The sequence below is a fragment of the Mercenaria mercenaria genome, chromosome 8, assembly GCF_021730395.1.
Source record: "Mercenaria mercenaria strain notata chromosome 8, MADL_Memer_1, whole genome shotgun sequence".
In the NCBI taxonomy this organism is placed as follows: Eukaryota; Metazoa; Mollusca; class Bivalvia; order Venerida; family Veneridae; genus Mercenaria; species Mercenaria mercenaria.
The window spans coordinates 17935711-17951861 of NC_069368.1; the positions used below are offsets into that span (position 1 = coordinate 17935711).

At 36.3% G+C, this 16151-nt stretch overlaps 1 protein-coding gene across 2 annotated transcripts in view; it reads left to right on the top strand.

Annotated features, from left to right (window-relative positions):
• The window catches only part of LOC123522960 (uncharacterized), a 36277-nt gene extending 20564 nt beyond the window's left edge, over positions 1-15713 (top strand). The window contains exons 2-6 of one of the 2 annotated variants that reach the window (XM_053549464.1): positions 4866-5443; positions 5966-6124; positions 8941-9129; positions 9835-9904; positions 11667-15713. In XM_053549464.1, coding sequence (XP_053405439.1) covers positions 4883-5443; positions 5966-6124; positions 8941-9129; positions 9835-9904; positions 11667-14545 — 3858 coding nt within the window. In that variant the 5' untranslated portion in view covers positions 4866-4882 and the 3' untranslated portion in view covers positions 14546-15713. The remainder of the gene's footprint in view (positions 1-4865; positions 5444-5965; positions 6125-8940; positions 9130-9834; positions 9905-11666) is intronic. The other variant, XM_053549465.1, reaches the window with a different exon arrangement.
• Positions 15714-16151: the final 438 nt, after the last annotated feature.

The following is a 16151-nucleotide window of genomic DNA, read 5'->3' on the forward strand; positions in this document are numbered from 1 at the left end:
AAGAAAACGTTTTGTATGCGATAGAGAATGTATTTTTCAATTGAGGTTGGTGAAAATTAGTCAGAATGATTGCCTTTATCAAATCTAGGTCAAGTTCGAATGTAGGTCATCTTGGCTCAAAAACTAGGTCACTAGGTCAAATTGAAGAAAATACTTGTTAACACTTAAGGGACCACATTTTTGGTTCAATCTTAATGAAAATTGGTCAGAATATTTGTTTCCATGAAATCACTAGGTCAAGCATCTTAACACTGTTATGTTGTGTTTCTCAGGTGGGCGACCTAGGGCCATCTTGGCCCTCTTGTTTCTGTCACTGTTGTTTCAAGTATGTTGTGTTGGAATCGAAATAACAAGTTCCAAGGTGTGATTTAACGTATAATAACCCGTGAATTTCGTTCTTATGCGAAAGAATATATCACTCAGGCCTACGGCCTTCGTAATATATTCTTACGCATAAGAACTCAAAACGCTGGTTATTCTACGATAATCCACACTTGGGAACTTATTATTTTTTAATTCTAACACGACCGGCAAATAATCTATATACACATAGTAGAACAGTTATTTTGCGATAACCTATGCACATGCAGTGACGTCATCTGAACCAGGTGCGTAACACGGTCGTAAAACGTAGTTACCATTTTTTCTAACACTGTTGATACTAGTATGTCGTGTTAGAATCGAAAAAATAAGTTCCAAAGTGTGATTTACCGTAGAATAACCCGAGTTTTTCGTTCTTATGCGAAACAATATATAGTAGTGTACCCCATACGTCTAGATCTAGGTCATCCTTCTTTTTCTATATAAAACCGCCATTCTGTTTTTTTTTTTAGGAGACAATATTTGAAATCAGTCGTGCGTGAATTTATCGGTGTATTACATATCTATCCTGTAGCAGACGACGGACTAGATTAAAGCCGCACCCCGAGGTGAGTCATCGAGAAACAACAGAGGTAGTCTAAACGTGTTCCGACACGCTCATGGAGAAAAATAGAGCCCCTTTATCATAAACACTAGGACAGATTCTATTTCAAGGATCCGCGCCCAGTTTCACTTTTTATTATATACCTATATAAATTCTGTAAAAAATCGGCTTGTATTTCACAATTAAATATGAACAGAGAGACAAAAATTCCGTATTGTACCTTTTAAATTCCGTATTGTACCTTCCGTATTGTATGCTGCCGGACTATTTTCATTAATATGCATGATCCGACACATTACTATAAATAGCGCACATAAAAACTTCACTAAGTTCCATTTAATATCGATAAACGGTAAAGGTATATAATAAAAGGGTCATTATAACAGTAGCTAGATCTGGGACTTTGTATTCGGCTCTCGTGGATTTTGCAAGGTCGGATCACACTCGGCGCTTGCGCGCCTCGTGAGATCCGATCTGGCAAAATCCACTCGAGCCGAATACTGCATCCCAGATCAAGCTACTGTTACAATAACCCTATTATATTGCTACTATCTATTCAATCTAAACTTTAAACCACTACGAGCGGACGACTTTTTTAGGATAACAGGTAAAGGTCCTATGCTTTTTACCACAGCAAACGTTTTTTTTTTCTTTTCGGCTTTGAGGTTTAAAGTTTGTAATATTGTTGTTTAACATACTTATAAATGTTCTGATTTTTTTTCTACTACATGCACAGACATGTTTATATCAATTCACCCAATCAAATCGCACAGTAACATTAAAATCAATATCATTTCTCATATCATCATTTCAACGCAGACTGGTGACGAGTACAGATCGTTATAACTTCAAGCAGACGAAAGAAAGGGTGTAATTCAATACAAGGTATAAAGACTTTATTAAAACACACGAATCATTCTACCTTGCTTAAGGTTTAAATTGATCGGTTTAAATGTCATTAAAGTTTTGTACTTTAATACACTTCATAATCATCGGGCTTGAAGTTGTACCAACAATCGGCTTTGTAATTGATTATAGATGACACTTATTATGCTTCGGTGGTAGTAAAATCTGACTAATAACGTGTCTTTTATTTACCTTTTAATATATTGTTACTAGTTGTAAAAAATGAATCATTTAAAGTTTATGTGACATTGAGCTATTTTCTATAATACAGGAACGCGACTAATTGGATCGATACATTTACATTAGAAGTGACGAAATCAACGATTACTTCATTGATAACACGGCTTACAAATTCAAAATACAGTTGAAGCTACCGCTGCATTTAGACGGCAATTGGAAAGTGGCGCTCAAGGAGTTTCATGCCTCAGAAGATTCAAAGTCCAGAACTAAAACAGTGAACCCACTTTACAAATTATATTCTGACATTTGCCGAGGAAGTATAGTGAAAGGGGAAGAACGCCCGCTGCTAAGTCGAGTGGAGAAAACCGGAAAAGGCAAATGGGACTACATATTCGACAGTCCTTACTATCTACCCCTGAGGAAAATAGATTTGACACAATTCCAGTTGTACATAGAGCAAGAAGACGATAGTTCTGCTTCAAACTTGAAAGAACCCTTACACATAACACTTCACTTAAAGCACTGTCTATTTTTTCAGAAGTCACAAAGTCGGAAACATAGCATGGGAACAAAGAAGTAATACGAACTTTTGAAATGTAAACAAGATAAAACTATGTACTGACTTCTGTCTGAGTAATTGTGATAGCAGTCACTCACACATATGGTTACGGTGTAGCCTATATCTGTTATGTAATCCAGTGTAATGTTACAATAAAAAACAAGAGTAAAGGTGTTGTACGTATACTATGTTGTTTTTGTTTCTTACTATAACCGTATATCCTTTCCGCAGCCTTAACGTACTAAAACGTATTAGCGTCTGATGGCCCTTTCACGCTTCCGTAGAAACAACATTTATTACATGAAACTTATTTTGAAAATATTTCTGAAATGTCTAGGTCTGCAGCTCTCAAATACGGTTATATCTTACATCTGAGGCATATACTGACACTCTCAGACAACATCAAAAATGACATTTTGAGCGATTTGATGAAGTTCCAAAATTATCAATCCCTTGGTCCGTTACGGACCCCTGTGGGATTTCTGTTTATCCAGAGCTCAAATATTTTTTCATAGATTAAAAGCTGACATGCTGTACTAAAGCCCAGGTAATTTCAATTTGTAATAAAGTGCTGAAAATTGGCTCCCAAATAGCAAAAAAAAAAAAAAAAAAAAAAAAAAAAAAGGAAGAAGTCGACGCGCATACATTTAGACGGGGTGACCCCTGCGCGTGACCCCTGACTATCTACGAAATGCGGCTTTTGTTTTCAAGTATAGCATTTCTACTTTCATTTTATTTACTTCCGGAAATAGCTGAAGGTCGAGTGACGTCATTTTCTGTGTTGTCAAAAACATACATATGCCTGGCGAGATTGCATAAATGTGTGCTGGCCGTCCTAAGGTTATATACGAAAACTATAACACTTAAAAGAACAACAAAAAAAGAAAAAAAGAAATACTGCTGCTGCATTTGGGAGCGCAAGGAGCGTCATCTTCCCTCCTCCTCTCTCTCCTCATCCCTATCCTCCCCACACACCCGGTGGTGGTTGTGGTGGTGGTGGCTGCTGCTACTGTGGTGGTGGTGGCTGCTGCTGCGGTGGTGGGGTAACTTCTGTGGTGATGGTGGTGGTGGTGGCTGCTGTGGTTCTGGTGATGATGGTGGTGGTGGCTGTTGCGGTGGTGGTGGTGGTGGTGGTGGTGGCTGCCGCTGCTGCTGCTGGCTGTAACGCACGAATGATTTCGCTTAAAATCCCTTTATTTGGTTACCAGATAGACCCATAAAAGTATATATTTTCTGAACCTACTCGACGAGACCTTTATAACGGCTTAACGCTTCACTAGGTTCGAACCTAACCTTAGGTTCCAAAGTGGTTTTTACGCATGAGTGATTTTAACCTCGATTTGACTCTCAAAGTGGAAAGCGCTCATCGAGACATTTCGTTAGATACCCTACATGCCTATGTTCTGTCCAATAACGAAGGAGAAAAACCGGGTTGTAACGCATGAATAATTTCGTTTTAAACCCCGATATATAGAAAATCATACGTGATAGACTCATAAAAGTATATATTTTCTGAACCTACTCAACAAGACCTTTCCAATGATGACGGTCTCGAGCCTCTTCGATGACTTTGAATTTTGATGACGTCATTTCCGGTTGGGAATCAGTGTTTTGAAATGTACACCACTGGGGCTTACCAAAAATGTTCAATACCCAGAACGTCAAAATTGACCCTAATTCACTAATTAAACGTTCTTTATTTTGGGGTTAAATTGAATAGTAGCAAATACCAGCAATATAAAGTGAAACTGGGCGCGGATCCTTGAAATAGAATCTGTCCTATTGTTTGTGATAAAGGGGCTCTATTCCATGAGCGTGTCGGAACACGTTTAGACTCCCTCTGTTGTTTCTCGATGACTCACCTCAGGGTGCGGCTTTAATCTAGTCCGTCGTCTGCTACATGATAGATATGTAAATACACCGATAAATTCACGCCCGACCGATTTCAAAAATGTCTCCTCAAAAAACAGAATGGCGGTTTTATATAGAAAAAGAGGGATGACCTAGATCTAGACGTACGGGGTACACTACTATATATCACTCAGGCCGTACGCATAAGAACTCAAAACACGGGTTATTCTACGATAAACCACGATCGGGATCTTATTATTTCTTAAATAAAAACTGTATAAAGGCTGTTACTTTTCTTATCTTCCTCAGTGAAGAGCTGAACTCCACTTATACAGGTTGACTATAGCTTTTTCAGTTTTCAGTTTTACTTATTGCCATCGATAAAGCTCTATTTTATTTTGGCATAAATAAGCATCAATGAATATTTGTTTCGGTTACTTTTAGATAAAACTGTGGACGTAATGGCACATCAGCGCCATTTAGAGAAGACAAAATACAGACAATGGGTGAAGGCCGGGCTTGGATTGACATATCTAAGAGAAGGAATAGCACCTTTTTGTGATGACATTGCAAAACTCCAACATAAAGACATCTTAGACAACATTAAACAAACAAAGAGTCTATCAGCAGTAGCATGTGGTCAATGCAGCTGGATGACACTTAGACCTGACCATTCAAAAGGAGGAAACAGATCATGTACGTTAGGTCAAAGAAATTGCAACTGCTGCAATCCTGCTGGTAAAATTATTTGCCCAAACGAAGTATGTGGTGCCATTTATGATGCGATTGTAACAAGCGACAATTTTTCACCGCATGCGCCTTATTGGAAAAACACTGAGACACAGCATTGGTGCACAGACCCATGGTCTATTGCTAAATGTTTCATCAACGGCCCCGGATACGACAAGAAAGCATCAGCAGCCGATATCGACTGCATCGGGTTACTACACTTGATTCGAAACAACCAGTATTTTCACAATCATGTCCAATGCACAATTACTCAAACCGATGTCTTCTCAAAGGTAAAATCTGCGAGTATAATCAGACCAACAGTATGTGGTTGATATTTTCTGTCATTGATTAAAGATTCAGAAGTATTTATTTCATTAATGCTGATCTGTTTACATTGAAATTTAACAAAAACAGTAGAAATTGTATTTGAGAGTAATATATTTCTAGCAAAAATTATGTGAATTCATGTATTTGCGCTTCAGTGTTGTTCCTGTAAAATGGGCAACATTTCATTAAAACTTTTATTAGACATGAAATAAAATGGACATTTTCTATATAGATCTATATTTCACATTTACATTCAAGTTACTCGAGTTTAGCATCTTTTTACCCTAAATCGATAAATAGTTTTGGACATTTCTTTGCTTGATGATGTAGTTGAGCTATGAATTGAAAGAAAGGGTATACATTTTACTGTTCAGCCATTAATAAAACAGTTAGCCATTAATAGATAGATCAAAGTAGGATGCGTACAAATGTAGATCATTTGAATTGAAGCAACTGTTAAATCAATATATCAAATTATAATAAAGGTAATAGCGGACAGGCACGAGATATTTCACTCAAGTACAATGGAACTAGAAGAAACAGAAGCAAATAGTTACATAGATGATATGATAGCTGTTCTTCAAGATGGTAAGGAGTTGAACAATCGACAGGACGCTAAAGACGCTGTGAAGAAACTTGAAGAAGTAAGCATTTAACAAACTTCGTAGCTGCTTTAGCTTGCAAAAATGCCACCTTTAACTAGTTTTCACTGCATGTTAAAGGTAGTATGCGCCCTTTGTCAAGATTTTTTAAAAACTCGTCGGATTCTTTTCAAATCTGGATTATGTACGCGTCATTCAACTGTCGTTGCGTTAATGTACTTTTTACTTTATTTAGACGTCGGTAACATGGCAACACAATGACGTCAAAGCGCCATCTGTCGGCTCTTACTGAAATCGGGGTGTTTCTGTGTTTTTTCGTTGTATCTTTTTTATTAGTGCATCAAAATTCAAACTACGTTGTAATCACGATGAAAATATCTATAAAAACATTACAATATATTTGCCGTTAATTAAGCCAGTGTGTGTAAATCAGTAAAAATGTGTTAAACGTACCTGTTGTAGACGCACTGTTGCATTCCGCGGCGCATTGTGCGTGTAACGTCAAATTTTACCATGACAATTTGCTGTAATTCATATCAGTTGAATTTCTTAAAATTTTGATATCCAAATACTCAAACAAATGCACAAAATGAATACTTATGAGATCTGTTTAAAGATGCATGTTTTGTTTTGCAACAAAAGTAATGAAATAAGTGTTTTCTAAATGTTTCTTTCACTTTGAAATTTATTCAGTTAATATAATCATATTTGTACATAAAAACACATTTACTACCGCTTTCCACTTTTAAATTATCAAATATTTTCAGTTTTTACTCTTTGCTTAAAATATTCACGTTCTATCTGCTTAAGAGTTCGCGTATTTCATTTACATTTACGTAGCGAAGCCCTCCTTAAATCCGCTGGATAAATAACTCTTTACACCGTTTTTGTTTCTATCTAGTTTATTTTCCGTAACCAAAACTGACAGAGCTAACAATCTTAATCTAACATGAATTGGCTTTTTATCCTTTCTGAACTCTCAACTTGTCGTGCTTAGGCCGCTATGCCTCCTTCTCCGCCCAATGTACAATTTGTCTCCGTATATATACAGATCAGTTGAATATCCCTTTTACATAAACAAAATTAATGAATTCTGACAAAAAGCACAAGTAATAAACAATAAAAATATTTCTCTTAAAATACACATAAATTGTCACTCAATGCTACACGCAGTGTCGATCAATTTACCGCAGTATTATGAATATAACACATATGACCTGGGGCATTTTATATGTACTTCCCGAGAAGAAGAAACATGTTTTTCTTTAGTGACGTGCTTTTAATTAGCCTATATTTTTATAACACTTATATGAGCTGACTAACTGGTGTGCACTTCGTGAGAAAAAAACATTTTTTTCTATAGGGGAGTGTTTATTAATCATGATATTGTTTTTGGACTGTCCGTCCGTCCGTCACACTTATTTCCGATCAATAACTGAAGAACCATTTGACCTAGAACCTTCAAACTTCATAGGGTGGGCGGGCTGCTGAGGTAGACGACCCTTGTTGTTTTTGGGGTCACTCCATCAAAGGTCAAGGTCACTTGATTAAAGGTCAATGTCACAATTTCCGGTCAATATTTTGGGAACGACTTGACCCAGAATGTTGAAACTTCAAAGGATGATTAGTTATGCAGAGTAGATGACCCCTATCGATTTTGGGGTCACTCTGTTAAAGGTCAAGGTCACAGGGGCCTGAACATGGAAAACCGTTTCTGGTCAGTTACTTGAGAACCACTTGACCCAGAATGTTGAAACTTCATAGGATGATTGAACATGCAAAGTAATGACCCCTATCGATTATGGGGTCACTCTGTTAAAGGTCAATGTCACAGGGGCCTGAACATGGACAACTGTTTTCGGTCAGTAAATTGAGAACCACTTGACCTAGAATGTTGAAATTTCATTGGATAATTGATCATGCAAAGTAGATGACCCCTATCGATTTTGGGGTTACTCTGTTAAAGGTCACAGGGGCCTGAACCTGGAAAACCGTTTCCGGTCAATAACTTGAGAACCACTTAACCCAGAATGTTGAAACTTCAAAGGATGATTGATCATGCAGCGTAGATGACCCCTATCGATTTTGGGGTCACTTTGTTAAAGGTCAAGGTCACAGGGGACTGAACATGGAAAACCATTTCCGATCAATACCTTGAGAACCACTTGACCCATAATGTTGAAACCTCATAGGATGATTGGACATGCGAAGTAGATGACCTCTATTGATAAAGGTCAAGGTCGCAGTGGACAGAAAATGAAAATCCATTTCTGGTCAATAACTTGAGAATCATTTGACCTAGAACCTTCAAATTTCATATGGTGATAGAGACTTACAGAGTAAATGGCCCCTATTGTTTTTGGGGTCACTCGATCAAAGGTCAAGGTAACAGGGGGCTGAACATAGAAAACTCTTTCCAATCAATAACTTGAGAACCACTTGACCCAAATGTTGAAACTTAATAGGATGATTGGACATGCAGAGTAGATGACCCCTACTTATTTTGGGGTCACTTGATTAAAGGTCAGGGTCACAGAGGCCTGAACATGGAAAACCGTTTCCAATTCATAACTTGAGAACCGCTAGGCCCAGAATTTTGAAACTTAGTGAGATGACTGGACATGCCAAGTAGATTATCTCTCTTGCAGCCAACCATTAGTGTCTCTTTGACTTTCGCTCCTGTCCCCTATTGACTTCTTGCCTATACGACTATGCATTGGGTGAAACATGCGCTTTTCTATAAAAGCATCTTCTAGTTAACCTTGGTTTTTCTTTGTTTCGTCTTGCCTTTTTCCTACTTATAATAATATGTTCCTTCAACAGAAAGAAATTATAGCAATTTCTTTACATTTACTTAGCTCAAGAACAAAGACTTCGTCATTACTACTGAAAATGAAGCAAACCTTCTCAGAGTTGTCACTGAAGAAATTAGAGATATGTTAGAGAGATTTGAAAATAAAACAGAAGATCTAGCAACAAAGGAAGATAATGGTAGACTTAAAAAACAACTCTCAGAACTAGAATCAGTCATATCGGAACTAAAAAAGGTATGTTTCTTGTACTTCAAACTGGAATCGTTATATGGGTTATATCAGAACTGAATGAGGTATCTAAAGTTAAAGAAATAGATTTCCTCTTAAACCAGTGCCAGAGGGCACGAGAGGATTTGCGTTTTTATTACCTCATTTAAATTAGTTTGATTGGTTTCATTCTCTGTGTGCCTGTGCGTGTGCTTATTTGTAGTCGCCACCGGTAACACAAATGGACTACTCTTTTGAGGATCAAAGATTGTTAGGAATTTTAATGGGAAGAATGTGCATACAGAAGACGCTCAAATACCGGAAGCCTACCTGCATGGTTCTTTAGCGTGCCAGGTGTAAAGCACGCGTATAGGGGACTCTTATCCCGGTGTAAGTACTGTTAAGTAGGAGGACTTATCCCCCATCGCCCGAGTGTGAAAATGTTAATCCCTCTTTGTAACGGTGTTTTCCGCCGTTTACACTGCTCTACTGGCAGACGACATTTTTAGCAGGCTGACACTGTCCTTCAATGAGCTCTTGTTGTCAGTAAGGTAACTTTGCAACTTTTGAATTGAATTGAATACTTTATTGACACATGGAAAGCAGCGGAAGTTTATAATCATAACCTCATGAATTTCTTCTTTCAGCCAAACCATGCAGCAGTTCAAGATATGGCAGTCTCTCACGCTGCACTCTTATTGGATTGTATTAACCGATATGTTTTCTTTTAAGGAGATGAAAAGACTCAAGGTAGATGTTTCGTCTCAACAAGAACCTCCTGATTATGAGCAGTCCAAACTAGGTAAAAGTTAAATAGTACATCAAATTAGGTAATAGTACATAATATGAGCAGTTCAAATTAGGTAATAATACATCAAATGGTGAACTGATCTTGAGCTGCCCAAATTAGATAAAAGTACATCGAATTAAGTTATATTTCATTAAAATTGTCAATTGATAATGGTCAGTCAAAATAGTAAATTGATAGTACATCGAATAAAGCAAAAGTACACCAAGTGTTGAACCGAATATGAAACATTCAAATAAGGTTATAGTATATCAAATTGTAATAATTTGCTATCTGACAAATGGCTGAAAATATGGTTCCTTGTGGATATATCGAAAATTCATAGAAAGCTTCACTCTCAAGAGGACATCTCATATTATTTTCATGGTTTGGTCATCGGTTATTGCCCTTTTGTTATTCAACATTAGTATACTAAAGCACCGTTTTCTTATCGAGAGTATTCCTCAGCAACCACTGGCTGAAACTGAGCGAAACTTTATTGGAAGCTTCATTCTCAAGAGGAGATATGCATATTATCTTCATGTTCCGATCGAACGATTTTCACCGAGTTATTGCCCATTGATTATTTAACATAAGTATACTATAGCACCATTTCTTGTCCGGAAACTGGAGCATTGACTGGAATTCAGCGAAATTTCATAGGAAGCTTCATTCCCAAAAGGAGATACGCATATTGTGTTAGTGTTCAGATTTGTTTTAGTTATTGCCTTTTAATTATTCAGCATTGAAAAACTGTTGCGCCATCCTTGTTCGGAGTATTTCTCAGCAATCACTGGCTCAAATTCAACGAAAATTCGTAGGAAGCTTCACTCTTAATAGGAAATGCGCATATTATCTTCATGATCCGGTCGGCTGATTTTTCACTGAGTAAATTGCCCTTTGATTATTCAGCATTAGTTAACTAAACGCCATTGCTGTCCGGAGTATTTCTCGGCAACCCCTGGCAGATATTAGACAAACTTCAAAGGGAGAGGAGATGCGCATATCTTGTGCATGTATTTTCTCAACAACTATTTCCTGGAGTTCAAAGTAACTTCTTCAGAAGCTTCACTACTAAGACGAGGCATGCGTCCAGTCGATAAACCGCTTTTGTGCTGTTAAAGTGCAACTGTCAACATCCATCAGTTCTACCGATATTTTATTGTTTCTTGAAGGTCTTTATACAGATACAATAAAAGTTATTGGGTTGGATTATGATAAGATTACTAAAACGCCTGAATAACGCGTGAATAAAACGCTAATATTGCCTTATGTTAGTAGATATCTGGAGATGCCTACTTTTACTCTGTCTTTCGGACCAAGCAGTTCAATAAAATTATCAACAGAATTTGTATTTAAATCATGCTTCAATTCAGTAATAATATATCCAGAAGTATGATTTGTTGTTAAATAAATTATTGGTACATGTATTGCATAAAAACAGTTTTCATTTTTCTTTGTTTAATATTGATATAAATCGGGTCGTGTTAGTATATGAAACTGGAGTTTCAAGGAAACAGTATAACATACGACAATGAATAGACTATTGTAAACTACTTTTTTATTTTCCAATGTAACTATATGAACAGGTTCTTTTTTTCATGGAATATGTTTCTGTCAAAGATGCTTAACAGATACTTAAGTATTTCTAAATCTTATTTTGTGTTTTGAACACAGTAAACACATAATAATACCACACAATCCAGATATCCGCTGAAATGCACGTGTATGGTTCCTCACTGCATGTTAATTATTCAGTTGTGTTTTATCGCTACAGAGCTACAGACGAGGTTGATAGAGTTTTACAGAGGAGATATACTACGCATGTCTGCACTTCCACAACAACAAGAGAGTAATCTTTGTGACTTTAAAGATGTATACGTTAGAACACGAATGGTGATTGAATCAAAAGATGACTTAAATAATGAACCAAAGCTTGAAGATGTTCGATCGATGTCTGATATTTTTGCAAAAGATGGTAAACCTATGAAATCCATCTACGTTCTCGGAGAAGCAGGATCCGGTAAAAGTTGCTTCTGTAAAAGTTTAGTAAATTATTGGTGTTTGGCACATTCTGACGGACAAAATATTGAAGATGAGTTCAGTGGGGTCAGGGAAATGAAGAAATTTAATTTTGTGTTTCTCCTTCCTCTCCGTCATTATACAGATAAGATGAAAATCAAAGAAATGCTAGAGGAAAAGTACGAGCACCCTGCTCTTAAGAAGCTTCTTGAATGTGAGTCTCGAACTTGTCTCGTTGTTCTTGATGGTCTTGACGAATGGGCTCCCCCAGGGTCAAAGTGTCCTCCTGAACGCGGCGCATTGAAAGAATATACCGTCCTAACTACATCACGACCATGGAAAATTGCAACGTTAGGAATAAGCGATAATGAGATACGACAAAAGATTAGCCTTAAAGGGTTTGATGATGAAACAACTGTAAAGAACATGATTGAAAAGACGGTCCCAATATTAAACAAAATATTTAAGAAAGATAAAGATTCAAGTGACTGTGAAAGAGCGCTTGAAAATAAATCAGTGGCAAGTCTAAAACATACAGCAATTACGCTGAAACAGTTGATTTGCCTGTGGTATGACGATAAACTTCATGGTGGAACCTCAAGATGTGCCCTATACACTGAAATGCTTGACCTGTTCTTTGACTGGCAGAAGAGGAAACACCCCGACGATCCCCGATTCATAGAAATGATGAAAAAATCAGAAAGCCTGCAAAATGTAAAACTTCCTCTCTATCTGAGACATACAGAAGTCTGTAAATCATATAGTTACATCATTCATGACGTATCGCGGCTAGCTTATGAAACATTGTTCAATAACATGAAAGAAACATCTTTGTCATTTGACAGTTCTACCTTCGAACGACTGAAAATATCAAATGAAGTTAAAACTTGTTGTTTGAAATTGGGAATTTTGTCTGAAAATAAATGTTCAAGCCTGTCTGCAAGTAGAAATCGAAGGTCGATAATTGCATTTGTTCACAAGACATTTCAAGAATATCTGGCTGCAATATATATTGCTATCAAATTCAACGCTCATATCGTATCGTCGGCTGACTCGGGAAATGATGATTTGTCTGATAAGTGTGCGGCATTTTTTCAAAGAGTTTTTTACAAGTGCAATTCTTTGAACGACATATTAGAACAAGAAAATGTATTCACTATGTTATGCGGTCTGGAGCCTCGAATCGCTACATTCATTTCGAAGTATATATACGATATTGTTTCAAGAGACAAACGTGTCCTGCAGTACAGACGAACAATAGACAATGTATATAAACATACAGATCTTATATCAAATGTGCAGGGATGTATTTTAAACTGTATAGAAGAAGTACAAGCATGTCAAACTCGTATACAGTCTAACTTTTACCTAGGTGACATTTTGGTAACGGGGACGTCACTTTGTGATAAATTCTGCTCAAGTGTTGAAAAACAGTACCTTTCTCCTGACAGTGTCATTTCGTTTAGAATTGATCCATATCAAGTGGAAAAGAACATTGAAAGAGTATGGAAATATTTGCAGAAATGTCAGCATATTGAAGCAATGCACATTGATTACAGTAGAAGCAGTAAAATTGATGATGAAGATATCAAGTCTATCTGTGACGTAATTGAAAGAAATAATTCAACATTGAAAGCACTGTCTATAGTTTTGCCTCCCTGTTTTATGAAACCTATACAAAAAACAATAGTTCGTCGTCTGCCTGATATGAGTAATCTTGTCGCAGTAAAAATGAAGAATTTCCTTCTGCCACATGAAGACTTTACCGCACTATGCACTTTCCTATCAGGTAACAATCATCTTGAACAGATATCGATTTTGAATACACGCTGTGGGGACAGTACAGACAGTATGCTCCGTATGCACTGGAAGCAGGATGAAGAAGATTTATCAGAGTATCAACAACTAGAGTACATTACGGACAATGAGACCAGTACAGACAGTGAGACAGACAGTGAGACCAGTTTGTCCTGGGATTGCAGGAAGCAGTATGAAGTAGATTTATCAGAGCATCAACAACTACAGTACCTGAAGTACGATGAGTCTGTCACTGTGACTCGCGTTAACACTTCCAACCTAGAAATATTTGAATATTTATCATTGAACAACACAAATTATGTGGAAGTATTTGATAATTTTAGTACAGCTTACACATTAACAGAAGTTCATTTGAGGTACGATATCATTGGTTCAGACAAAAATCGTTCATATCATACTGTAACAGACAATTTGATCACATTGTTGCCATTATTGCACCAGCTCTGTAAAATTACTTTAAGTAATTTTACATTTACTGGCAATATAATGAAATTTCCATCTGAGATGAAGAGTATGAAGATCATTAATCTTATTGAAGTCAGAATGAGCTTGACAACATGGCGGCAGTTTGTTGATAGTCTTCCTCTAATGCCGCTATCTGTAAAGGTGAGAGTATGGAACATGTGTATAACACGAGATGGAGAGGAATGTAACCCTGGTATAGCCTGGTGGAAAGGAGGAGGAGGAGAAGAAGCAGCTGCACGGCAGTATGTTAGACAACAGGAGGCGTTATTTAATGTGGAATATGAAAATGCTTATCAATTTTTTTTTCAACGAAGAAGTAGTATTCATCAGCATAAATCATTACTGTTATAATACAGATGACCGTGAGAGGTGTTGCACATTTCATTACCTCTCATGAACAGACTCAATCAAACTGAGTCTGCTATTATTCTCCTTGGTTGCATTCTATGCTTCCAAATGATGTTTTAACAGATTTCATTATTTTGTACTGATAGTTACAATAAAGAAAGTGTGTCGAAATTGTAGACATACATGTAACCAATTTCTAGTGTAATATTTTAGAAGAGTATAATACCATGAGGTAATTAAAATTAATCTTACGTTTTGCTATACTATTTTATTACTTGTTTTTTTTTCAATTGATTATATTAATATATAAAAGTGAACATAACTTGAAAATTTCACAGTAGAAACATCAAATCAATTTTATACTTAGACAAAACAGGAGGCGTTGCTAAATTTGGCTTATGAAGTTGAATATATTCACCTGTATAAGTCATTAGTGTTGTTAAAAAAGATGCCCTTCTTTAACTGTACTAAAAATTAGAATAAGGAAATTTAGTCAAAGTTGTAAAATGATCTGCAGTGAAACCTGTATATAACGACCGGGGTTAAAATTATGAAAAGTGTTTTTGCAGATGGTCCTTATTTACAAATACACTGTAAATGTTGAATTCGGAAATTAAAGAAGTGACTTTTTATTCCCAGGTGAAAGTACACCATAAAGGTTGAATTCGGGAAATTAAATAATTAATTATTATTCACTGGTGAAAATGCACCGGTATGTTGAATTCGGAAATAAAAAAGTGATTGTATTCACAGTTGAAATGCACGTTAATGTTAAATTCGAAAATTATATAAGTGATCTTTAAAAACCATGTGGTTTCTGCTCACATGTGGTCTGTAACACAAGTTTGACTGTAATCAGTGTTTCGTGAAAGGAAAAAGTTATGAGATATTTTAACATTTGCTGTGCCGTATCACATGACTGTATATAGGTACAATTTAAGCAATTTAAAATAGTTGTGAACATCTAAGTGTTGTAAGTGTAGATATCACTAAACATATATTGTTTTAACTTAACATTTACCAAATATGTTACTCGATATTGAAAGATACAGTGGGATGGTAACAGTTATTTCTCTAAAATATACTAAGACGATGTCTGTTAAAAGTTAATCAGGATTTTCTCAAAACTGTTCATACTTCATGTTTTGTGCAACATAATATATCTCTGTCATGTTTGTGTGCCTATTTTTTAATTTTAAGAAAAATGTCTATGTCGGTTTGTGTTCATGTTGATATATGTAAAACATTATTTTTTAAAATAGACCGGTTAAAGTTCTTTATAAGGAGAACTACTTTATTTATTTTTCGGCAACTTTTACATTTATTTCTCAGAAAACCTTCAGTAAAGACAATCTGCGCAGTTCCATCTACAAGTCATATATTAAAGTCGAGAAATTCGCGTTTTTCTGAGGCCACCCCTTGTCCGTTTTTCGGCCAAAAATGTCACCTTATGTGCCAGTTTTTGCATTTTTCGAGTGTTTTGCACGAGTTCCGCAAGTGTTTTGATACACAGAAGGTAAAATAAGCACTACTTCATCTAAAATGCCACAAATATAACAAATCCATTGTGATTTCGTGTCTAAATCATACAAATATGGGATTTGATCGG